The sequence below is a fragment of the Emys orbicularis genome, chromosome 11, assembly GCF_028017835.1.
Source record: "Emys orbicularis isolate rEmyOrb1 chromosome 11, rEmyOrb1.hap1, whole genome shotgun sequence".
Taxonomy (NCBI): Eukaryota; Metazoa; Chordata; order Testudines; family Emydidae; genus Emys; species Emys orbicularis.
The window spans coordinates 28,941,406-28,969,125 of NC_088693.1; the positions used below are offsets into that span (position 1 = coordinate 28,941,406).

Here is a 27,720-nt window from a genome sequence, read left to right on the forward strand (position 1 = left end):
TGACAGGGGAGATCCCCGAAGATCCTGGCCACTGTGGGAGGCAGATGGGACCCCCACCCTGCACCTTGGAGCCGACAGCGGAGGGGGACCCACCCACACACACACCAGCTGCCCAGGCTACCCATTTTGTCACGGGTATTTTTAATAAAAGTCATGGACAGGTCACGGGATTCTGTGAATTTTTCATTATTGCCCCTGACCTGTCTGTGACTTTTACTAAAAATATCAGTGACAAAAGCTTAGCCCTACTGATGATGCATGATAGGAGGTTGTTAGCTGTGCATAATAATCAGTTAGAATATTACATACTTATAAAACTACCTTAAAATAACACTGAAAAGTCAAGTACTAAAAAAGTTAGGAAATGCCAGCTTTACAGTTGCCTATGCAACCCTCATTCTGCTCTCTTGTGTGTACGCATTCTCATACAGTCTTTAACTACATGATCACACGCTTTTTCCACAAGACCTCTGCTTTATTTATTGCTTATGATGGCTGCACAAGAGGGCAGAATAAGATTGCATGGGCAAGCAGAAATCTGTCATTACCTAACATTCAAGTACTTGACTTTGCCACCTAAAGAATATTCTTTTAATCTAGTTTTTTTAATGTAGTTTAAAATTAGAGTGGACAAGGAGAAAAAAGAGAAAATTACACGTAGGGACTAATCATTCATTATCTAGTACAATGGTTTTCAAACTATGGGTCGCGACCCAGTAGTGAGTCGCGGAATGGAAGGCACTGGGTCGCGGCGGCTCTGGTCAGCACCGCCGACTGGGCCGTTAAAAGTCCCATCAACAGTGCTGCCCAGCTAAGGCAGGCTAGTCCCTACCTGTTCTGACATCGCACTGCGCCCCGGAAGTGGCCAGCAGCAGGTCTGGCTCCTAGGCAGGGAGGTCTCAGGGCTCTGCGTGCTGCCCCCGCCCTGAGTACTGGCTCCGCACTTCCATTGGCCGATTCCTGGCCAATGGGAGCCGGGGGGAGGAGGGGAGTGGTGCCTGTGGGCGAGAGCCGCGCGGAGCTGCTTGCGTGCCTCTGCCTAGGAGCCAGACCTGCTGCTGGCCATTTCCGGGGCACAGCATGGTCTGCAGTGCCAGGACAGGCGGGAAGCCTGCCTCTGCACCCCCTGCTGTGCTGCTGACTGGGAGCCCCCAGAGGTAAGCCCGCACCACGACCCCATGCCCCAATACCCTGCCCCAGCCCTGAGCCCCCCCCCAAACCCAGAGCCCCCTCTTGCACCGCAAACCACTCATTTCTGGCCCCACCCCAGAGCCTGCACCCCTAGCCCAGAGCCCTAACCCCTCCTGCACCCCAACCCTCTGCCCTAGCCCTGAGCCCCCCCAAACCCCGGAGCCCCCTCCCAGACCCCTCATCCCAAGCTCCGTTGGGTCGTGGGCATCAACAATTTTCTTCAACTGGGTCGCCAGAAAAAAAGTTTGAAAACCACTGATCTAGAAGATGGACTGGATATTTCAATTCTTTTAATTATATGGGTGAAATTCTACCGTTTCACCACTGTAAATGTGGAGTTATTTCACCAAAGTAGTTCTGGATTTTCACCAGAGAAAATGGGAGCACAATTTGGCCATATGATTATATGAAAAGTGTGTTCATCTTTCCCTTGAAGTGATTTCTGCTACTTCCCCACCATCACCACCCAGCAGAGGTACGTGTTTTGGGGTTAGATCTTTAGAGAAAGATATAAAATTAATCTGTCTGCTCAGAGGCTAATCTTTCTCAACTTCGATCTGTGATGACATTCTGTTTTTCAAGAAGTTGCTATCTCAGATGGCTAGATAGTCTTGTGCCATTTTTATTTTAGTATTTCTTTAACTTGATGAGGCTCCAAATCCTACATTTTTTTAATTTTGCTAAGGTGTAAGGTGTTGAAGTCAGGTTTATTAATATTTCTCTAATTCTAGTAGTCACCTTTGTACTTCCAGGAATACAGTGTGAGCAGGATTGCATTCAAGTTTAAGTTAAGATTCCATTTATACTGGGCAAAAATATTTGCCATACATTTAAATAATTTCATGTATGCATCCCACGATGGGGGCGGGGGGGTGAGAGAGAGATACATAAACTATTAGTTGTAGCCATAGCAGTAATAGCAAATAGCAAAGACGTAAACGCTGTTTGTGTGCAAACCATAAACTGACATTTATGTGCATGAAACGCTATTAAATGTTACTGAATAACAATTGATAAATATCAAAATCTCTTGACAAAAATTCATGAACAAAAAAGGGTGGTGGTTGTTGATTACTCTACTGCAGAACTTTACTCTAGCTTTCAAATGTTTCCAGTGGGATACGACACTTCTTTTTCTGGTGGGTTCTAATGTATCACAGCTTCAAATGAGTATACTTATTATGAATCAAAGAGATAGTGTAAAGAATTTTTTAGTTTCTAAAGATCATTTCAGCCAACTTTCCTCTCCTTTTGAATCCAGGTTTGCAGACACAGGGATATGAAAATCAGTGTCAATCAAGTTTTAAAACTCTCCAGTAGATTTCTAAATACCGTAATATTTTCTGCAAAGTATGTGATATACACAGATTACATGAAGGTGTGGGATTGTGGAAATGATTTTTTGGGAACAACTTGAATAATGACCTGGATCACTTGTTGGATCACCTTAGCCACTCATGAGGAATTGCAACTGCCCTAAAATCATGCCATCAAAACGTTAGTACATCCCATCCCATTCCCCTCCCCCACCACACACACACATCTCTTAAGACAGGAGGCTGCTTAGTATAGGGACAGATTTCAGTAAAAATAATAAATGCTGTGAAGTATTGTGCAGATGCCTTGAAATTAGTTGCAAAATTACCCCAAGATTCCATTCCTGATCTGTCCCCCTCCTCTCTTTGCTCTCCATTTGAGACTCGTAAAATAAGCTATTTGGGACAAAGCTTGTCTTTTACTCTTTGTACAAATCGTAGCCCAACAGGGCCCTAATCCTCTAAGCACTATGGTAATAAATAGTAAAATCCCCAGCTTCCTCACCTTGTACTTTGTTCCAAATGCATATCACTTCTATCTTTATCATTATGAATTAGTTTATGCCATCTTGTCTCACAAAAACAGTACATTTAGCCAATTTTGAAACTATATTCTCCTTCCAACCATTTGCAGTATATTCCAGTTAGCCAAAAGTAGGTGTAATGCAATGCCCCATATCTAGTTTGTTACCACTTGAAAATCATTGGCTTTTTCATCTAATCAGCTCAGTTTCCCGAAATATTTTAATCCATTCTTTTACAAACTATACTTTTTCTATAGCCTCAAATATTATGTTCAAATCATGCGATTCTTTCACTCTACTTGCCATCAAGCACATTTTACTCACATTTTCTTATTTAAATTTAAACATTTACTGAACTTGAATTATTTTCTTATTTCCCCCTAACTCCTCCAAGAATTGATTATTGGGTGCACAGTGACATTAATGTATTGATTCATAAAAGCTTGGTTTTAAATTGAGGAGAGGGGAATATAAAGGATTACTCAAAATCAATACAGATTAGTTTCTTGCTCAAAGTAAAAAGAATATACGTGTGTGCTAGCATGCATGTGTATAAGGTGATGGAGTTCTGGATAAGCCAGTCTGTTTAGGTAGCCTGAAATGAAAAGTATTTATAGCTGAGTTGTTCTGGGGTGGTTTTTTTTAATACAATACAAAGGAGAAGCTATCAAAATCTCCTGATTGTATGTACTGTGGTAGAATTTTCAATTTGTGAGTGAGATCACACTGAGAATGTAGTTAATCGGAGATTAGCAGATCGCAGAGAAAAAAGGCACAGCATGAAACGTTCGGTGAAACAAAAACTAGACGTTGTTCCTATAAGTCACATGGTGTTTGAGTTGAGAGGCAGTGTTTCTGATTTGGATCATAAAAAGACCAACATCAAAGTTTATTCTCTTGTATTACTTGTGATCTAAAATGTTATAATCATTTTATCATCTTTTGTTCCTTGGTGTTCAGCTTTAATGTGTTATCTGCAAATATTAAAACACTGAGAAAAAATATTTGTATTTTGCTTTTAATTCCCTAAAATTGAGGCCTTTGCCCAAAAGTGGGCTGGCTAGGTCACAGACAGAATTCTAAGCCACAAGAAAAAAACCTGCAAGCGTGCCTTCTCCCTGGAGTAGGCAGATAACCATTCTCCTTCACTACCCAACCCCAATACAATCAGATACTTTCCTTAAAATGTTGTTTGACATTGAAAAGTGACTCTTTCCCCCCCCCCCCCAAAAGTGCAAATGTTGATTTCCAGATCAAATGTGCACAGTTTACAATTAACAAGAGGCTTCTCAAACTGCCATCCCTACAAATTCCACCAGAGCTCTGAAAATCAAGATGGGTTTTTTTGATTCATGTATCACCAATAATTATCAACAACAAAGATTTTGCAAACAGAACTTAGTTAACCATTCCGTTGATTATGCATGAGCCAGAGTGGAAACCAATCCATACACTCTCAACTCTTTTGCCTCTTTAGTGGTAAAAGGAGTAAAAATGATAAATTTATTTTAGTCAGTAAAGTCACAAGGTCTGACTTGTTCTACAGAGTTCCTTTTCAGAACAATACTGCATTTTAAGTGGTGGCCTTTCATCTGGCAGGTGGGATTGGTAGGTGGGTGCAGGTAAGATAATGCTTAGGGATTGTAGTTTCTGGGTGCAGATAAGTAAGCGTGCTGGCATGTGGTGTTTCTGACACTAAGTTACTAATGCATTTTCTTTTTGATCATTGACCCAAGAACAATGCTTGGAAATGTTTATTGTTCCTCATGTATTTATACAGTTTCCCTGACCCACTGCATCAAAAAATATTGCATCTTAAAGCATACATATTTTTTCATTTGTTGTTGAATATTAATTGTCTGGCTATGCCGAAGGTAGGACATGAGACATTTGATGTTGGTTTAATCAGGCCACAACTTTATCATTAGATGTCTGGGACTACCTAGCAGATAACAGTGTACAGTGCAGGTAACCCCCATGTTTATTCCATAATTACCTGGGGGGCTTTTACCAGCTCCCACTCTTTTTCCATCCATGGTCCTCCAGCAAATCCATTGCCGGGACCTTACCATCCACCCCCGTCTCTTTAGGAGGGTTAAGGTGGGCTATAAGAATGGGGGGTTGGCTCCCTGCCGTACCAACCATAGGAGTCCCCAACCACTCCCCGTTCCTTTCTTTAATGAACACCCCTTTTTAAGTCCTTTTCCAAGCCATTTATCTGGTCACTGTATACCTTTCCTATGGAGTACCTGCACTGGACAATCGTCCTACACTTAAATAATGAGTTGTGATGTATCATGGCCTACCTCCCATCATGCCATGCATGAACAGAGCCCTTCCTGAAACCCGCTGTGGGGAAGGCGAAAAAAACCCAGCTGCACCCAAGCCAATTTGGTGGTAAGGGAAAAATTCCTTCCCAGCCCCCTTAAAAAAGAGGCCGCTAGTGTAATGCCTACAGCAGGTGTTGACCAAACCAGATATTGTGCCACCTGGGAGGGAGGGAGGGTGGGTCCTGCCTCAGCCTTGGTCTGTGTAAAAGGAAGGCTCTTGGTGGCACTGTGCTGCCCCAATTCAAACCCTGCATTCCCAGGGGATGAGTCAGCGACCACTCTGCCCCTTTTGCAGGAGTTTTCATCTCCCCACCCCCAGCCATAAAGCGCTGTTCCCTTCACTCGGCCAGACCAACCCAAAAACCTCCTGCTTAAAGGTGCAGAGCGGTCAGTATGTCAGTCAACAGATGTTTCGCAAAATTAAAGCAAAGTTAATCTATATTTTAGCAGTGTCTCCATTTCCCAGAGGCTGTCTGAGAGCTATACTGGTACTGCTGCTAATATGAGCATTTCCTGTTCCCATATCAGTCTGACAGTGAGGAAACAATCTCCAAGATAAGCTTCGCATCTCCAATGTGATAGCTCCTCATGTTACCATTAGACTGGATGTTTTTGTCATATTTGAATACACTACTCTGATCTAGCATGGAAAATTACAGAAGAGAACATTTCACATCACAAGCAACAGCTCAGACATTTGAACATGACGTTCTTCTTAGACTTGATTCCACTTTCATTCTGAAGACCTTTACGGTTGTCAAAAATAACTGCATGGTCTTGGAGGTGAAAAACCATAATTGTAGTTATATTACCAGGCTTCCTGACAAGGGAGTTTCAACATGTGTAATCAGAACTTCAGCAAAAGAAATACACACTAACCAGATGCTAATTAACTGAATCACAGGGTTAAGCACTCTGAGGTGAAAGAGAAGGCTCTCAGTGTGCTGCAAAGGAAAAGTTATCCTAGGATAATAACGTATTTGGGAAACATTAAACCCATCAGAGACTAATGAGGGGAAGTGTCCTTATGCACCCCTTTACCTAATGGAACTGCTTATAAATCGGAGTTTTATAATATATCTCCTGGACAAGTTTCCACATCATAAGATGACCTTCAGAATGGACCCTAACTGGCATTGATGTGGAGAGTGACAAAATGAGCACAGACACATGCATGGAATTAAGCAGCAGGTGGTAACTTTTATTAAACTTTAACACAAGGGAGAGGCGCTACCCCTCCCCCCATCACCCATACTGTCCTACACCAGGGATTTAATTGGTTCCAGTGCTGGGGTTACAGGGCTCCTTACCATATAACCCATATCATGGGGTAAGCTCTCCTCAGCCTACCCCTCACCCCAGACTCAGCTCTCTCCATATGAAGGGGACAGAGGGTTCAGCAGGGTGGGGACCTTGGCTCGCAAGGGCCACAAGGTCTCACCCTATCACATGAGCCCAAGGCCCATCACCAAAATACCAGGCCTCTTACCTCTGGGAACTGTTTACTTTATTCTCTTAACTGCATGGGAAATTTGCCCCAAGTTGTGATAAGTAAACAACTCCACCCCAGTAAATCAGCTGGGTATTAAGTGTGTTCCTACTTAACCCACTGTGTCTTGCAGGTGCTGTGAGGAAGGTAAAAAATTCTCTGGTCCTACGCCAATTGGCCCATGGGAGAAAAAAATTCCTTCCTGACCCTCTGAACAGGAGATCAGCTAGATCCTGCAGCATCTGTCAGGCTGGGTTCCCATTCCTGGTTCAGGTGGGTAGGGTGGGCTGCTGGAATGGAGCCAAAAGGGGCTCCACATGGCCCCTGTGCTGGGCTAAGTCCTGGGATCTGGAGAATGCTGGCCAATCAGCACCTCTTTCCCTCAGCTGGCCAATGGGTGCCAGAGACTCCCAGGGGGGGGAGGAGCTACCTATTGTCCCTTGGCAAGTGTCTCCCTTCCTTGCTGCTAGGACTGTTCCCCTTTCAGTGCCGGCCCCATCAATTTCCCCCACACTTTGATTACTGCAGTAATCCCTCCGCAAGTCCTAGGGAGTGGGGATGGAACACGCTGCTTTGCTGAACCTCCTCCCTCATATAGCTGTGTCCTCCATTTACAGACCTAGGAGTCTGGCCCATAGAGAACAAAGATGCACAGAGAGTAGCAAACTTAAAAATAAAATAAAATAAAAATGCAAGGGGACATGGCCCTTTTTCTCACATAAAAGCGAATATGCTACGAGGTGACAGGGCTTTCTCAGCACAAGAGAATACAGTGAGCATTATATTATTAACTCAAAGATGTTAGATTTTTTTCACCATGACTCCCTGTGCATGAGCGCATGCTATCTCACGCTGTCTCTCTCTCCTCCCCCCCCCCACCTCCCAAACAAACAAAATCTAATTGAAATGAAAAGCTACACTCTTGTGTTTTAGGAACATCACAACAGTATTTCCAGCCCTTAAGTGCTCAAATATTATTAGTCAGCCACAAGCAATTGTAAGATTGGCTTAACAAACATGAGGGTTTTTTTAATTGAATTTTTTTTGTTTGCCTGAGCTTTTCTCCACAATTCTGATGGCTAGAAATGTACTTTAAAGGAAGGATGGTAGGAAAGAAGGAATATCAGATAACAACATGATTCCAGGACTTGGGAGTTTAAGAAAGTCATTAAATATTGAGAGGCTTGTATTACAGTTTGTGAGAGTTGGCATTGCTACTATATGGGTTAGATATAAAATAGCTGAACGCTTGAGCAGCGACTAATCCAACGCATAAGATCTAATCCAACAATTCTCACTGAGAATTCATGTCAAAATTTTGACTCAATAAAGACTGCAGGGTTCATCCTATTGACTCCAGTGGCTTTGCCTGAGTAAGACCTGCAGGTTTGTGCATATAGTAACAGTACCTACCAGTAGCACGTATTTCATCTCCATCCATCTCTAATGAATTTTGACTACCAGGCTCCAGTTTTTAATGGGAAAACAGTTCCATCTGCTGGATGTTGTGTGTAAAGAATGGTGTACAATTCACTGCATATACAAGTGCCTTTATGTGTTTAAGTAAGCACTATACGTGTGGTGTAGAACTGCTACATAGTCTAGAGTTTTTTCTGTTTTCTAAATGCTGACCTATCTAGGCTATATCTATTTGGGGGATTTAACTAATGAATAAGCAAACAAAAATAATCAAAGCATAATACATATTTTAAATTGTATAAGGGAAGCACAATGTTATTTAAGTTTTTTTTGTACAGGTTTTATTTTTATTACCCGCTATCAGGGTAAAATTCACTTTACCCACATGCATTCTCAGAAATGGAGCTTTTATGCAGGTGAGGGGTGCAATGTGTGGATCCAGAGCCAGGAGGTCACAAGGTAGCCACCTTCCCACCCCGGCCAATCATCTCAGCTACTATTCCATTCTGCTGGCTGGTGTTAGGGTCACTGATCCTGCCTGATAGCGTATTTTATGGTTTCCATCCTGACTTGTCCCCAATGCCTCCCTCTATTGAGGCCTATATATAGGATCAGTGTGTAGCCCAGTGGTCGGCAACCTTTCAGAAGTAGTGTGCCGAGTCTTCATTTATTCACTCTAATTTAAGGTTTCGCGTGCCAGTAATACATTTTAACATTTTTAGAAGGTCGGTCTCTTTCTATAAGTCTATAATATATAACTAAACTATTGTTGTATGTAAAGTAAATAAGATTTTTAAAATGTTTAAGAAGCTTCATTTAAAATTAAATTAAAATGCAGAGCCCCCCGGACCGGTGCCCAGGACCCGGGCAGTGTGAGCGCCACTGAAAATCAGCTCACGTGCTGCCTTTGGCACGCGTGCCATGGGTTGCCTACCCTTGGTGTAGCCCTTATTCAGTACTCTGCAGGGGGAGAGGTCACCCTGATGGGCCATTATTAGGTAGCTTCCCTGCACAGCCACACTTCAGGTGTGGAGGGTGTTACCCCAGCTTTCCATAGAAAGGTGAATTTAGCTTTGGTGATTGCACCATTGCTAGTTAGGGGCCAAAAACCAAAACATATTTTCGCAAAAATGTTCTAGGTTGTTTTTGTTTTGACATGTTCAAAAACTGTCCCTGTTTTTTCTTTAATATTTTCCCCAAATTATCAAAAATACTATCCAAAACACTTATTGAAATGGTTATTGAAATTTTTTATTACAAAAAACAGTTTTAGTAAAAAAAAATTCTTGATAATATTCTTAATAATGCTTTTAATAAAAAAGAAAATGGAAAACAAAATATCAGGAGGGAAAGCATGTTTTTTCATGGCATGAAATATACTGACAATATTTTGTGCAACTTTTGATCTTGAAATAAAGGGCATTTTTCAATGAAAGAACTTTGCATGGAAAAAATTCAACCAGGCCTACTCTTTAGTTGCTCTAAACATTATCCTGGTACTTCTACTGAACATGTCCCAGGATCAATTGGTCTACATGTTCAGTAGCTTGTTTTAGAGTTTTTCCCGTTCTGATTTAGGCAGAGAGTAGGGCCCAAGTGTGAATCTTAATACCATGTACCTACAACTCAGACATGTACAGATTAGAAAGATAGCTAACACATCTTAAAATTAGCTAATGTGTTTTAACTAACACAGGTTAAAATAGAGCTTAAAGCAGTATAACTAGGGCAGAAGTGTTTAACTTTTTGTACTTCTCATTTTATATTATTTTGTTTGAAAATTTCCTAGGTGGCAATTCTGACTTGTGGACTGCCTGCCTGCTGTTTCATAAAACAAAGTATTAAATAACAACCCGAATGCTAAACTTCTTCAGTACTCTTTTTTTCAAATACAGTAGAATCAGCAGTTGTTAGGATATCCTGATGGATGGCATATTGTCCCAGTTAAGCAGCTGTTTCTATTGAGAGAGAAGAGACCTTTCCTTAAAAACCAAGAGTCTGAAAACACTCTAAATAATATAAAATGCCCTATGGAATAGAAATAGAATAAAAACATCATTGGCCTAATTTAATCGTTATTTGATTTGTCTTTAATATTTTAGACCATTCCTGTTAGCTCCCTATTTACTATGATTGGAGTTCTGCATGTGGACTGCTTGAAGGACTGGGTTCATGTAGTATTTTTTTTCCTAAATAAAAATTTGTCAACATTGACATGCTTGTACAAAATGATTCACTTTTGACAAATCTGCATTTTCCAACGGAAAAACATTTTGTCAAAAAATTCCCTATCAGTTCTAGTCATCTCACTACCCCATGGTATCTAGAGAGTTGATGGAATTCAGACAAGGACAAAAAAAAATTGAGCTAAACAAGTATAACTTGACCAGATGAGGACTCAAGTGATTATAATAACTATTAGTATCTGAAGGCTGCAAACACCAAAGGATTGATTGTTGGGGTAGTCCAAAGGGTTCTAATTGAGAGTAACATGATGAATCAAACTTTTACTAGCACTGAGTGTTCTATTAAACAGACAAATAGTTTTCCAAGAGGTAGAGTTGAAGACCAGTCACTACTATCTGTCATCTAAAATTAGAGAGACAAGGTGGCTGATATAAAAATATTTTTATATCCTATAAAAATATTACCTCACGCACCTTGTCTCCAAAATATCCTGGGACCGACACAGCTATAACTATACTGCATATAAAATGAGAGCAGACTCAAGATTATAGGCAGTTACTTCTTCAGCATGAGCTCTAGTCAGTCATTGTTTTTGTTGTTAGTTTGTTTTTAATTCCCTGTTTTAAAATAACTCAAATAGGACAATATAGCAAGTGTCCTTGGAATGGCCTGCATGCTTCCTCCCATTATTTCAATGCACCTTGACTGGCCCATTCTTTCCCTGAGGTCTTGAATGGGTGCCAGCAGAACTGGCATTGCCCGTTGTTAGATGACTATTGTGGTCCTCTTTGACAAATGATAGGCAAACCTGCAAAAAAAAAAAAAAAAAAAAAAAAGTCAACTTGATAAGGGAGTAGAAAATGAAAAGAATGTCAGCTTGTCATATTTCCCCGTGTAAAGGTTAAGATGTTGGATATATAAAGATTTCCTCCTTTTGGTACTAAAATTGTATGCCTGACACACTTCTCTTCTCATTATGACTGGATTTTGTTCTTTTGACTAGTTGCTGAAAAGTTCTAAAGCTGAGCGGTGTGCACATTACCTCATCAGTTGTACTTATACAGTCTCAGCATACATTCTGGGTGGGCTTTTCTGAAGCTTTTGGTGTTGATTGACTTTTCTACCATTTAAGTCAGTGGTAACAGGCTGGGCCAACACTGTGTTCTTTTGCAACTCCCACCCTTTGTGGAATATCTGACAGTGGAAAATGTTGATAGGCAATGATACTGCTACTTGCCCAGTCAAGGAGCAGCATAATTGCTATCCTAAGACCCATGTTTAGGACACTTCCATTTTCCTCATTTGTAATTGGGCATATCAAAGGAATGGCATGCTTTATTTCCAAAAAGAAGTTTCCAATAGGTGTATGCTTAACACCCCCTACTAGCCAATTAATAGCATTCACAGCCCTCTCGTATAGCAAGAGATATGCAGTCAACTTTTTAAAATCAAATTTCAATCAGAAAACGTTTATACTTCCGTTTCCAATTTGTGTTACATGGTTTGTCTAAAATAGCATCAAATGCGTTTCTTATTGAGATTGACTAATTATCAGGAAGCTTATTCAGTGAAACATATATGAATGTTATAGTGTGGATTTCTTTCTACTAACCATGTGAGAATGTGTAAAGGCTACAATAATTGCCAGTCTGCTCCGGGTAGTGTCACTTCTGCAGATGCATTATAGTTAGGAAATTAAATGCAACTGGGCAATACATTGGCAGTTATAATGCAATAGCATATACTGTTGTGCAGCTATTTAAAAATGAAGATTCAGATTGTTGTGTGTTGCAAACAAAATAATCAGTTCAAGTGGCTAATGCCTCATTTTTTCAATATTAGGCTGCAATGTGGTAAACTAACTGAAATAAAACAGTTTAATGAAATAAGGGAGCAGTAATCACAGAAAAATCACAGGCTGTAGAAACATTTGCAAGCCTTGAAATTCCTTGTTTGTGAAGTCATAACTCAGATTTGGGGCCATATTTTGTTCGGAGATGACCTGTTTCTCTCACTGACCTTAATGTGCACACTATCAAGGGCAGAATTTGGCCCATAATATATATATTTGTTTGCTTTGACTGCAGACATGTATGTGGTTTCTTTCATGCTGTCTCCTACATATGGAACACCCACCTGTATCTGGTTCACAAGACTACCGCCTTCTCATTCAAATCCTGCCTGTGCATGTTCATCTACCATGATATCCACAAGAAATCAATAGACTAAATATTGCGAAGTTGTGAGATAGTTGGAGACAGTCTATATATTCCTTTAATTTGAATGGGAATCTACTAATAGGATGTAGCCAGCCAACATCTAGCCACCCTACTTGTTTGGATTTCCCCTCTCCCTTCATCTGTTTTGTGTGTTGAGCGCATCAGTTCTCAAACTGAACTGTGCATTCCTTGTTGAAGGTCTGCAGAGTATCGCATGCTCACATGGTGCTTATTATAACTCATTTGAAATGCTTTGAGTTCTTATCTGTTAATGCCCTTACATATAATGAATTACTGTCATTGCCAGATGGATGCTATCTGATGATAAATAGGAAGGGAGGTATCCATGAGGCAGTCTCCCTATTGAGTTGTGTCCCACACTGTGTAAAAGAAGTTTGAGAACCTCTGTTTTAGGTCCCAATCATACAATCTGATCTGCATGGGAGGACCCCATGACCATGCACAACCCTCTTGAAGTCCATATAGCCACTGTGGCAAAAAAATTACCTATATCTATGTATAAGTGGCCAGAGATTGTCCCATTCTATTGGACATAGATTTGGCTACATGACCTGTATGTTTGAGTTTTGCAGCCCATTATCTCTAGGAATGAAGCAGCACGCCCTGAAAAACACCAACTAGTACAGAATTCAGTAACCCAGCTTAGCAACATGGGTCACTATGAACACATCTCCACCAAGCTATGCTCTCTGTACTGGGTTCCTCTTGCATAGAGAGGCCTGTGGAAGGTCTCAGGCCTAACATTCGAAGCCATCCATGGAACTGGCCCTACGTATCTGAGGGAATGCCTCTCCCTCCTCAGTTATGACTGCTCACACCAGGTAGATTCCATTGGAACCATGAAAGTGTTGACCAGTAGAGCAAGGCTCATTAGTGGAAGATACAGGAGCTGGCCCTGGACTATAGAATTTACTCACACAACAGATAAGTCAAGAATGAAAACGGGCCTTAATACTTTCAGAACAAAATGCAAAACTAATTTCTTTAACTTCCAAATATACCGTATATACTCGATCATAAGCCGGTTTGTTTATAAGCCAACCCCCCCAAGATGGATAAGTAAAAATTGAAAATTTTTACGACCCGTTCATAAGCCGACCCTATAATTCAGGGCTCAGCAAACTTTGGCTCCCGGGCCATCAGGATAAGCCGCTGGGGGGCCGAGATGGTTTGTTTACCTCGAGTGTCCACAGGCACAGAGGTAAACCTAAGTAAACAAAGTGTCCCGGCGCGCCAGCTGCTTACCCTGACGGGCCGGGACAGCAACCGGTGAGGAGATGTTTTTTTGGGGGGGAAGCTGGGGTTCAGGGGAGTAACCCCTGTGACCACCCCTCACATGACCCCACCCCTAGCCCGGGACCCCCACACTCTCCCCATCCCATCCCTTCCCACCTTATCTGGGGAGGGTCAGGAGAGGATGTCTCTGGCCTGGCTGGAGCTGCTCTGGCAGGCTGGGCAGCGCGGCCGCAGCCTGCTCTGATGGGCCAGACCTGGTGGCACGGCCACAGCATCGTCCAGTGGGCTGGGCCGGGTGGCATGGACGCAGCATGCTCCGGCGGGCCAGGCGGCGCAGTCACAGCCTGGTCTGGGGGGCAGGACCGAGCGGCACGGCTGCAGCCTGCCAGCCCTGGAGCTGCAGCTGCTTCGGAGGCTGGGGGGAGAGCAGCGTGGCCAGAAGCGGAGAGACTCTGGCCCCGCCTCTTCCCTTCTGGCTCTACTGGCTGTGCTGCCTCTCCTTGCTCCCTCTGTTGGGGGGAGGGGCTGTGTCCCACCTCTCCCTCTCTATCCCCGTTCATAAGCCGACCCCCTTCTCTGGTGCTTCCCTTTTTTTACTAAAAAAATCGGCTTATGAACGAGTATATACGGTACATGCAGGAGGGAGGCAATTATCACTTCAAACAGCTGTTAAATTTTGACAGTAAATAAAATAACAAATAGAAATATTTATTCATTCAAGTCTGAACCCCACAAAATCTCTTATCTTTTTATTCCAAACAAAGGTGAGCCATAAAGTCAGTTAGAATGTTATTTCTCAGATAAGATGAGACAGAGTAGTAGTAATTTTCCACTGTCACATTAGGTTTTTTTAATTCATTCAGTATAAAGTTCACTAACATGATTAGACTTTCTCTTTGTATTAACAAATAGGAATGCTGATGAAATGCAAAATCAGCAAGCTTATTTTTATATAAACTGAAAATTACCATTGGTGTGTATCATTAATATGATTAGATAACTGTCAAGAAAATTTTTGTAGCTGTGAAACACACTTTCATTAGTCAAACTCAAAAGATAAAAAAATGAGATGGCTAATATATTGTCAGAGTTCATTTTTCTGGGTTTATACAATTTGTCTTCATTTTAAGAATTATCCAAAACTTTTTTTGAACAACTAAACCCTTTTAAGCCAGAGCTCTATTGCAAATATTTTCCATTGCAGCCTCAAGACATCTCTATCTTAGGAAAACCTGATCTAGAATGTGACTGAGAGGCAAATTTATCTTGTAGTGGATTATAGCCTTTATTTATCTTCTGCTAATTACCCCCAGACCGAGGACCCATTCTCTTTTTCCAAATACAAAGAGACTTGCCTGTCAACCCCATCTCCTTGTGCTTTATCAAGTTTGGAACTAAAGCTCCTGCACAGAAAGGCACCCTACAGTTTTTGGCAAGTGGAAAGGTAGTTTGTGCATGATTACAGCATGCTTTTGGCAGCCATTGCTCTTTATTTCTAGCAGTTAAATTAACTGCTAGAAATAGAGAGCAATGCTTTATACCATTTGAAAGCTGGGGTTGCAAGCTTTTGTATGGTCTACACCATTGATTCTGTGCTTAACAGCTCTCAAGATAACAAGCACTAAAGACATGTCAAAATCAAAGGGGAGATACAAAGGTAATTAGAATGTTGTGAGTTTAAAGTCCATTATCTCATGAAACTCTAGACCTAAAAAAAAAAAATTGCTATCAACCATTCTAAAGCTGGGAGCCTCAGGAAACAGTATAGCTCTTTAGCGGCAGTGGAACAAATTCTGCTGTCAGTTGCATTGCATAATTACATTGATCTTAGAGTCATAAAAATGCAGAGCTAGAAGGGACCCCAAGAAGTTATCTAGTCCATATCCCAATGCTAAGGCAAGATTAAGTATACCTAGACCATCTCTGACCATTTGTCTAACCGATCTTTAAAAACCCCAGTGATGGGGACTCTACAACCTCCCTACATAACATGTTCCAGAGATTACCTATCCTTATGGAGAGAGAGTTTTTTTTTTTTCTCTAATATCTACCTAAATCTCCCTTACTGCCAACTAAGCCAATTTCTACTGCTTCTACGCTCCGTGGACATAGAGGCCAATTGATCACAATCCTCTTTGTAAGAACCTTTTACATATTGGAAGACTGTATCATGTTCCCCCTCAGCCTTCTGTTCTCTAGACTAAATATGAATATTTTTTTTGGCCTTTCCTCATAGGTCATGTTTTCTAACCTCTTATTTTTGTTGCTGTCCTCTTGTACTCTATTTGTCCACATCTTTCTTAAACTGTGTCACCCAAAACTGGACACAGTTCTCTGGCTGAGGTCTCACCAGTGCCAAGTAGAGTGGAACAATTATCTCCCATCTCTTACATATGACGCACCTGTTAATACTACCCTATATTGACATTTGCCTTTTTTGCAATAGCATCACAATATTGGCTCATATTCAATTTGTGATCCATTATAAGCCCTAGATGTTTCTCTGCAGTACCGCTGCCTAGCCAGTTATTCCCCATTTTGTGTTTGTGCATTTGATTTTTTTTCCTTCCTAAGTGTAGTACATTGCACTTATCTTTATTGAATTTCATCTTATTGATTTCACCTTATCCTGTAGTAATTGAATCAATTGAATTACTTTGGATTTACATAGATGTAACAGAGAGAAGAAATTGGGACCTGTATATTCTCCAGAGAACATGTCAGTATATTGGTCCATTCTTTTTCCCCCCAGAAAAGTCCTTTAGAAACAGTTAAACTCAAACGGAGAGGGGAGAGTGAATAATGACAACCAGATTTAGATTGCAAACATAAAAGTGTAAAATTTTAAGAAGTAGGAATGTCAAGGAAGTGATTTCAATGGTTGTGGGATAAATTGTGTTATAACTTCTGGGAATGACAAGAGCAATGTCCAATCCCATACCAGGAAAATGAAAATAAGATGCAAATTAGATTTCTGAGAACATGACTTTCTGAGCATATATTGACTGTAGAAAAGCAGATTGTGTAGTGATTGTATTTATTTTAATGAACAGATATTAGCACTTGACTGTGCCTTTAGGCTCATCTGTGAGTAAGGGGCAATGTTTAAACTGCACCATGCCACAGTAGCACCAGGAGGCATTGTGCCTTTGGGACACCTCTTTAAGGTACAATCTCCTCCTTGTTTCTCTTGTTCCAAGGGGTAGTAATTTGCTGTTGGTTTATAACAACAGCAAATTATGAGACTATCTGCACCAGCTTGTGCTGGTGGTTATGTTGCAGGTGTGGAGCATTAGTTCTCATGGGCAGCATGAACCCATAGAGTAGAGGGAAAGAGAGGCAGGATTTTCTCCTGTAGACGTAACAAAATTGATTGAAAAAGGCAGCACTGTTACTTCCTTATTTGTAATAAGACAGTGGGTTCTTTATGACAGTTGGTCAACTTTTTAAAGACAATGAACTAATTTTTGAGGGTTTTGATAAAATAATCCTTCTTCCTCTCAAGTTATTTTTCTCAAAACAATTTGTTAAATTTGAACACACCAGCTAGATGCCTTTTAAAACTGTACTTAAATATTAGATGGCTATTTTTTTCTTTCTTTCTTAGAAAATCAAAGCACATAGAAACACTGGTAAACTAAAGCAAAAGAAAACAGTGTGAATCATAGAACTTAAAATTATCTGCTTTGAAATCTTTTTATATAAAATGAAGCTGGATAAATTGATATGGATCTCAGTTATTTAGGTTAGTTCAAATTTAACTTTGATTCTGAGCTACTAAATAAATAATATTTTATACCATATGTCATTAACTATCCAACATGGAAACAAAGACATTTGTATGGCTATATTTTCCATATTAGAAAATTATAAATAATACAAATATTGTTTTTGTTAGCCTTTAATTTCTTAAAGTAGATGGCAGCAAAAATATCAGTGTTGTAACAGCTGCTACATGCAATTGTATCTTGTCAAGCTATAATTATAGGAATTAGAAAATGATAAAATGATCAGTGACATTTTTGTGTAGCAGTAAAGAATACTATACATTGATTATGTATTTCTCTGAAAAATTCCAGGTGTTGTCAAAGTGGATTATGGTGATGTGTCAGTCAGAAAAGCACTAAGAGAAAATCTGAAGTGTAAACCCTTTTCATGGTACCTAGAAAACATCTATCCAGACTCCCAGATTCCAAGACGCTATTATTCACTTGGTGAGGTATGAATTATTTCTTTTGGTTAAGTAAAAAAAAAATTGTGCATATGGGGGCATTGCTAATGAGCTAGAGTTTCTGCAGTGTTCTCAATTAAATGCTTTGAAATGTTCCCCACACCCGATCTTTTTATTTTAAACATACTGCTTTTCTTTTGCATGCTTCATAAGGGGATGTCTCTTCATAAATGTTCATACCTAAAGGTTTCTCTTTTTAACTGCAAAGCATGTTGGGAAAAATAATGCTTGTGACTAATACTTTTAAAATGAAAATAATGTGCTTTAGTTGGAGAAAATGCTTTCCAGTAGCATTTATGTGATTATGGATAGAGCAATATAACTGAGGTCATTTTTGACAAATTGGTTTGTTCATTTATGCTCTGTTATCTGGTGGTGTAGCTTACAGCGGAGTATCACAAACATTCCTAACAAACAACAGATTTTAATGCAACGAAGTGCAGAGACCTCTTTAAATGTCAGATAAAAGAATATTTTAAATAGTAGGTTATGTTTTATCTGAGCTGACTTTTAAAAGCTCTAAATACTTGTGCAAAAATATAACTACCGGTAGAACAGCAATCAAAAGGACTTGTGTTTTTCTTACATTCAGCAAAGTAACCTCAACATTATAAGAATTGGGAATTGCTATGCAAAGTAAAATCCACAGTAGGGTTTTTAGTCTAACTATTTAAAAAGTAAGAAACAGGGTGTTAGAGAGAACGTACTTAATAAGCATGAAATAATAAGGTTTTGGAAGAGAATGTCAGAATGGCAAACCTGGGTATGTGAAAATTTTAAAATAGTCATTAAAAACACCTTATTTTCATCAGTACGGCCTCGGTTTCTATGGAAACGAGAACAAAAACTCAAGCAGCATCTGTGAACTAAAACTCGTGCTTGTCAATTTCCGCTGCTGGCTGCCAGCTGAGCAGCAACGGTGGATGTTTGCACCTATAGAGGATAATACTGGAAATTTGCGAAGAGCAGAAGAGAGAGACACACAGGACAGGAGATGTCTATTACTTAATGGGGAAGGAGAGCAAATAACGGATGAAGCCGAGAAAGCGGATGTGTTGAATGCCTTTTTGGTTTCAGTCTTCACTAAAAATGTTAATGGTGATCAGATGCTTAACACAATTAATAACAACAAGGGGGAAGGATCCCAGGCCAAACCACAGAAAGAACAGGTTAGAGGCTATTTAGATGAGTGTTAACATTATAACATTGTTATATATTATATATATATATATATAACATTATATGTGAGTTATGAACTCCCTTTGTATGATGTTACTAACACATTTAAGGCCAGACAACCTAGCCTAGGTAAAAGTGAGAAGCAGGTCTGTCCTAGACAAAGGAATATGGTTTTACTTCAATTAGCAGTAAACAAAGCCATCGAGCTAAACCAGCAGGGCCTATCCTGATCCTGAACTTGATATGCAGAGAATTAACTGGGCTTCTTCACCCCAGAGAGATGCACAGGAGACTGAATCCCCTGGGGCCCTTCCTGACTTATAAGACAAAAACATCCCTGTGGGGATATAAGGAGGGTGGGGAGCGAGAGAGACTATCTTTATCCTCCGCCTTAGGAGACAGAGACACCAAGCAATTTGATCTCTGATAGGTCCCGGCCAGGCTGGCCAGTAAAAAGCTGGAAAGGAGACTGGGGGTGAGAGAAACCATCTTGAACAAAGACCATATCTTGCTAGATTAAGTTTTAGACTTTTGGATGCATGTTTTCACTTTTATTTGCTTGTGACATCTCTACCTTGATCCCTTTTGGGATCACTTAATCAGGGCTCTTTTGTATACTTTTACTATAAACCAATTCAGTGCTGTGTTTGAAGGTAAGGCTATATTTACCCCAGTTAAATTAATAAGCAGTGATGTACTGAACAGTGAACTCAACATCTTCTGTGATTGCACAATGGCAGGGGCTATGCGCTGCAGAGAAACATATCTGAGGAGTTTGGTGGCTGGAGTTCACAGATTGTTACCTGCTATGCAAGGCTTGGGCCAGGAGAGCCCTTGAGGAGTTTGCTGGTGAGGGATTCTGGTGTGGCAGGGAGCTGACACACAGTCTAATCACCAGCAAAACTCACTCTTGCTCAGGCAGACGGGTAACAGTGGCACACAGCTGTCAGTATTCCCAGCAGTGTGTTACAAGAACATACTTATAGAATTTACTGATGATACCAAGCTGGGAGGGGTTGCAAGCACTTTGGAGGACAGGATTAGAATTCAAATGGTCTTGATGAACTGAAGAATTGGTCTGAAATCAAAAGTGAAATTCAATAACGACAATGCAAAGTATTATGCTTAGGAAGGAAAAATCAAATATAAAATGGGGAATAACTGTCTAGGCAGCAGTACTGCAGAAAGGGATCTAGACATTCTAGTGGATCACACATTTAATATAAGTGAATAATGTGATGCTGTTGTGAAAAGGAAAATAAAGCTTGGACAGGGATCCTCCTTCAACAACCATGTGAGATAGGGTTCTCCCCCACCACATATGGAGAGCAGCTTATCCAACTGCCCCTGGCTCAGGATAGGAGTAGTCCCCAGTCCCCAGCAGCTGAAGCTGCTTCTGCTTTTTAATAATAGAACAACCTAGTCCTGGAACCTTCCCTTTCCCCTCATTTGAGTCATACATAGAGCCTGCTACAGACTGTGGACTGCAGAAGAGAAGGCGATGAAGAAGGATAGCGCTAGAACTGGGAGTAGCACTACTCACTTATAAATGAACTCAATCCCCCAAAAAGCAACAGAGGGTCCTGTGGCACCTTTAAGACTAACAGAAGTATTGGGAGCATAAGCTTTCGTGGGTAAGAACCTCACTTCTTCAGATGCAAGAAGAACCTCACTGTCTTGCATCTGAAGAAGTGAGGTTCTTACCCACGAAAGCTTATGCTCCCAATACTTCTGTTAGTCTTAAAGGTGCCACAGGACCCTCTGTTGCTTTTTACAGATTCAGACTAACACGGCTACCCCTCTGATACTCAATCCCCCAAGCAGCTCCATAGCTCCTGTCTGCAGAGGAAATGGCTCATTTCCATATACACCAGACCAACCTGTCTCTAAAGAGATCAAGCTGATGTGTGGGCATATTACCCAGCCTTATGGACCTTTGATACCCCAGAAAGCCACACATCTAGCTTGCACAGCAGAGTTTTAAACAAACCTGAGTTAAAATAAATAAACTGTTTAAGAGCAAACACCCTGATGGTTTCCTTTGAGGGAAGGAAAGCAATTTAAAAACAGAAATATCTTTATCATCCCAAATATCTTAGTGATAAGCCTGTCACCGTGTAAAACTCCCTAGTTGAATTTCCTGTCAGAGTCTCTTTTTTCCTGGACCAGTAAGGCCTGAGAGGGCTGTAAAATAACACCACTGAGCGTTTGAATGAGAGCCTTGTGTTTGTGAATAGTGACCTCCTTTAGTTGATTAAGGAGCAACGTTGTTAGGTTCTAAAGACAGTCCCCTTCCAGTCCTCCTTGACATTGTGTAATATATTAAAATAATCTGATTTTACTTGTATCGCTGATTTAATTCTGATTTAATTACATTCCAGCTTGATTTATCCCATACATACAGTACCAGTTAGGCCTCAGTAAGTGGTATTTGAAATTGCAGCTGATGGATAATTGTATTTAACATAAATGTTTAATCAAGACATTGAAGTATTTTGGAATTGTGCAGTATCACAATGTTTTTTCATAAAGGATGTGTGAGAGCTAAAGATGCATTTTACTTTGTATATTGCTGTTGGAAATTCCCCCTCTCCTACTGACGGGGGAAATTTTTATTTGTAAGACACATTCTTTAGGGTCTAAGCCCCTTTCTTCTGAAGAAGGGTAATCAATAAAAGAATAACTTATGTGTATGATGAGCACTTTACACACTTTGTACATGCAGCTTCACTGAAACTTTGGGGTGCCAGACAGTATCACATGGTGTGCTGGTGGGGCCTCAAAAGGGATTGTAGTGTCACTTGTTTCAGTTCTGTCTGCAAAGTGAAGGAAAGGGTTGAGGAGACTGTTTCTGAATTCACCCACTTTTCTGGGAAGTAGCCACACAGGCACCATGTTGATGGACACAATATAAGGACCTAGACAGATACCCAGATACTACAAAATCATCTTTTCTAGGGAGGTCTTACCAGAACTCTTGAAGAGCAAATATTTTGCCTTGGGAATACACCAGATTGTGCCAACTATATTTTTAAAAGTATTCCCCGTTTGAGCATGTTAAGTTCCCACTGACTTTAGTGGGAACTCTGTATGCTCAGCACTACTGAAAGTCAATCCATCATTGTGTTTTTAGAAGCAAACTATAAAATATGCTATTAAAGTGCATTGAAGAGAAGTTTCCCATCTAGTGCATTATTCCATGTTTATTGCTCTGAGCAAATGGTTTTGTTTAAATGGAGAAAAATAAACAGATTTCCAAATTTCTCACTCCTTTGTAATTGTGTGCACCCATGAGGATAGAAGGGTTGTCAGAGTAAGGGGAAATGCTTAGTTGGAGCCTCGTGTTAAAATATGGGCAACACATGCTGGTGACAACCAAGTGCACAGTATATTGTATTACAGTGGAGGAGAGAGAACCACTTTTAGTCAAAGGGCATCAGGGCAAACCATTACACTTATGAAAGTGCCATAAGATTGTTAAAGTCTGTGCAGAGCAGATGGGCCTCAGTCTTTATGGTCTTATCTGCAAGGACCACACACAGGACCTGTGTGTTACTCAGTGGATCTACCTGGGAAAGATGGAGAGTTGAATCAGCCCTGCTGCACTTAAAAAACAACGACGAATTTTGAAGACAAATAATTTTGTCCTATATCACTTTCTTCAGGAAAGGTCATATTTTATTAGATAATTAAGGCAAAACAGTCCATTGACATGGAGGGAGAAGTGAATTTTTATACATACAATTAACATATCATTTAAATCACAATGTGCTGCTTTGTGATATTTTTCACGTGCTTGGAGATGTTCTTTGTTCAAAGCTGGGAACGTACATACATGTTGCAGGTTAAAACATTGGTGCATTTGGATCATGTAACTGAACATTCAGTTGAGTAGTTGCTCATGCAGTTATCTTATTTTCACACATAAATGTGAGGTTTGGAATTATATTTTTCAAAGAGCATCTGTAGTGCCTAGGTCTACAAATTTAATCCTAATGTTTTTTGCAGTGTCTTCTGGTTTCTTTTCTTTTCTTTTTCTCTTCCTTTTAACTACCTGCACTTGTTTTCACCTTTATGTTTTCTTCAGATCAGAAATGTTGAAACCAACCAATGTTTGGATAACATGGGCCGCAAGGAAAATGAAAAAGTGGGTATATTCAACTGCCATGGCATGGGAGGAAATCAGGTAAAAAAAAAAATTAGCTACACAGTAATTGCTTAAAGAATGATGTTCTTTAATCTGTGGGTGTGGAAACTAAGGCACAACAATCATCTAAATAATATATATGAACAGCCTGATTTAAATTCACTGAAGGTAATGCTGAGGCTAAAAAAGAGTCAAAGCTAAAATTTCTCCCTTCAACACTTCACTGCGGCTTCTTTACTGATGCAGAATAGGACGGTATTTTTAAGTGTTGGTATTTAAATATTATGCTTCATGTTCACAGGGCAACAAACATGTATTGTCCCATGTACCTTTTACTTTTGGCAGCATGAAACAGTTTACTTACCTAATCGTGCTTTGGTATTGCAGCAGAAATGTAGGTGTGTAGAATCACCTTGTATTCAGAGGTAATAAAACAAAAGCTATGGTTGCAATTATTGAGCAAAATAATGAAAATTGAAGACAGAGTTCCAAACTTACTACTTAACTTCCTGCCACTTATGAATTTTAACAATACTCCAAAGGCCTAATTTTCAGATAGTGGCTACAAACTTTGAATATGTATATGTTGTACACACAGACCCCCATTTGCAGCTCTGGCCAAACTCTTGAATGAATAAATTTCTTTCTTTGTAAGCAAACAAAGACCATAAGGCTCAATGTAGACACCAGCTTTGAAAATTTGGTCCTGAATGTTTTCTTATTTTTTTGCTTATGGAAAAATATCCTTTATGGAAATGGATGAGACTTTGGATGGCTTACAACCTCATAGTCATAATTTTTTAAAATGTGTGTATGCAAAAGTGAGCATACACTGTGCACATTAAAGGTATGCAAGTCAGGGATTTTCACTTGCACTTGCCCGTTGGGCCATTTGTGTGTGCAAAAGTGTACTTGCACTTTAAAAAATATAGGTGAGACCTTTTTAACCTCCAAATCTGACAGCTGCATCTAAGCCATTAGTATGGATGTAATAAATGTGTTAATAGGGTCTTTTTGAATGTCTATGATTGGCCATAAGAACGGCCCTACTGGGTCAGATCAAAGGTCCATCTAGCCCAGTATCCTGTCTTCCGACTGTGGCCAATGCCAGATGCCCCACAGGGAATAAACAGAACAGGTAATCATCAAGTGATCCATCCCCTGTCGCTCATTCCCAGCCTCTGGCAAACAGAGGCTAGGGACACCATTCCTGCCCATCCTGGCTAATAGCCATTGATGGACCTATCCTCCATGAATTTATCTAGTTCTTTTTTGAACCCTGTTATGGTCTTGGCTTTCACAACATCCTCTGACAAGGAGTTCCAAAGGTTGACTCTGTGTTGTGTGAAGAAATACTTCCTTTTATTTGTTTTAAACCTGCTGCCTATTAATTTCATTTGGTGGCCCTTAGTTCTTGTGTTATGAGAAAAAGTAAACAACACTTCTTTATCTACTTTCTCTACACCAGTCATGATTTTATAGACCTCAATCATATCTCCCCTTAGCCGTCTCTTTTCCAAGCTGAGAAGTCCCAGTCTTATTAATCTCTCCTCATACGGAAGCCATTCTATACCCCTAATCATTTTTGTTGCCCTTTTCAGAATCTTTTCCAATTCCAATATATCTTTTTTGAGATGGGGCAACCACATCTGCACACAGTATTCAAGATGTGGGCGTACCATGGATTTATATAGAGGCAACATGATATTTTCTGTCCAATGGGATATAGAGAATTTCACCAGTAACTTGTGTAGGTTCTGAAGCCTTAGCAGAGGCTAAGGGCTGAATGAACATGGAGAATGAAATACTCTTACTCTAGAATTGGTCCTCCCAGGTCAGGTCAGGATTCAGGCAGGTTGGTTAGCTTTTATGATTGATCACTGCACTACTGCTAACTGTATCTGATCTGTCAACTTGGCACCTGTCATAAGTAATAATTTTACTTTATTAATAATAATAATAATAATAATAATACTTCCATACCTCATAGGGTTGTTGTGAGGATAAACACATTAAAGATTGTGTAGCACTTTGAGATAAACTGATGAAAAGTATTATATCAGAGAGAGAGGTATTATTTAAAACTCTGTCTCTGACACATATTGGGGATAGTTCTAGTGTGCAAGGGTATTTAGGACCCTTTACAAAGAAAGGGTCACTGCTTGATGTAATGCTGCTGTATTAATTAAGATGGAATATATGGGCTAATGGTGTTAACATAACCCAGTCACTGTCCAGGGTTTGGTATACAGAGACCTCAGCCTGCGTAGTACCAGGGCAAACACAGTATTAAAAAATCTTAACCTTTTATGAAAGATAAAGGAAAGCAGGAAAACAGCTATAGCATTTGAAATGTAAAGTATTAAATAAGCTTTCACTTTAACAACATCCCTTGTTCCCTTTCCCTTTAGCTGGAGAGAGCTTTTAGAAGGAAAAAAAATCCTTGTCTGACAGTCTCTGAGATGAATCAGAGGGTAGTAACTGTCCTTTTTGGGAAAAGAGAAGTTAGCTGAGATGGGCTGGAGCTGTTGCTGCTGCTGTTAAAATCAAATCCCATTTCATCCCACCTGGGTGTTTGTGCTTCAGCTGGAGCTGGTAGAGGTGGTCATGTCATCTGCGTCCCTCTCTCTGGCCTGGTCTGGCCTGGACATCTCCCATGACTAGGATGATGAGGGCCTGGGGTTCCAGGAGATGCGCGGGGAGGTGAGGGGGTAATAGTCATGATGATGAAGCTCGCTCCAGTAGCCAATTTTTCTCCCAACGTCTTTCTTTAAGAACCCACAAAGAGAATAGCCCATCCCCTCATTATTTTGTCCACCAATTAGGTCTAGTTTCTAACACACCAGTTTTGGTTCACTGATTTCTGGTTCTACACTTTTCTGGTTTACTAAGCATGATCTTAACACAGTCCTTGAGTTATATCAGTAAGTCTTTTTGTTTGGACTATTTCATACCTTTTCCCATCTATGTTTGTTGTAGGTTATCGTTACAGCTTGTGAACTAGCACTGACTTTTTACAGTTGAACTCCCAATTAGGGTAAATCCATAAGCCCAATTATCACGACAGTGCTTACCACTCTGAGTGACCCCACTGGCATTCATGGGGCTACTCAGGGCACTCAAAGCTTTGCCTGGTAGTTGTGTTTGCTGGATTGGGCTCTAATATTTTTCTTTAATGGCAATGGTGGATTCTGAGCTTCCCTGGGCTGGTGTCACAATCCATTGAAGGATTCTTAAAATCTCCAGATTATTTTTGTCCATCATGCATGCACACTAGGGATCACATTTCCAAGTAAGCACAATGGATGCACATGCAGACTGTGAATTTACCCATTGCACTTTCAAATCCCTATATTTGCTTATGCAAATGAGTTACCTTATATTTCTGGTGTTATTTTTGCTGACTCAGCATGAACCATTCATATTTGACCTAAATATAGGGGTCCGTTATCCATCAGTACTCATACATAACTCTTATTATCATTAATGGGAGTTCATAATGAAAGAGGAAAAATAGGACAGAATGCAAGTGCTAGAGGGACTGTATAGCTAACAAAATGTAGCTATGAAATAGAACTATTTCAGATTGAAAAGGATGTCAAAAATAATACCAGGCTCATTAGGATTTCTGAACAAAAAGTATGCAAGCTTTCCCAGCTTGAGGCAAAGACAAATATCTCATGGCTCACAAATCTTGCTAAAAATATTTTGTAATTGTAACATCTCAAAAGCATTTCAAGGGACTTTAAGGCTAAAATATTAGAAAAGACCATATATTTTAACATTTCTTTTACAAAAAATGTTACATTTAAAGTCTTAAGAAAATGAGCTCTGTTGATTATGAAGCCATGTATAGTACTATATGTTAGATTTATTTGATGTATTATGGGTGAAGAAATCACTATGCTACATTTTAGCAATGTTGCCAGGATATAATACTTTGATGTAATACCTGTGCATTTGATAACTGCTAACCACCAATTATGGTGCATTGATGAGTTAACTACTAACCCCTTTTTTAAAAAGCTACAAATTGTACAGTACAACTTACTGCAACTTTAAAACTGGCCTCTGTGCAAGGGAAAAACTGTAAAGGATCTAGGGGCCAAATACTAATGGTTCTAAATAAAGTCAATAGATTTTGTGTACTGATATCTGAGTGGAAAGAGCATATACGCCTTGACATGGACACAGCAGCAAAATGAGGACAGACACATGTATGAAATTTAAG

At 40.1% G+C, this 27,720-nt stretch overlaps 1 protein-coding gene across 1 annotated transcript in view; it reads left to right on the plus strand.

Moving 5' to 3' along the window:
* GALNT13 (polypeptide N-acetylgalactosaminyltransferase 13) overlaps positions 1 to 27,720 on the plus strand; it is a 324,991-nt gene that overhangs the window by 243,985 nt on the left and 53,286 nt on the right. Inside the window, exons 9-10 of the mRNA XM_065413193.1 lie at positions 18,012 to 18,151; positions 23,430 to 23,528. Of these exons, the coding sequence (XP_065269265.1) occupies positions 18,012 to 18,151; positions 23,430 to 23,528 (239 nt within the window). The remainder of the gene's footprint in view (positions 1 to 18,011; positions 18,152 to 23,429; positions 23,529 to 27,720) is intronic.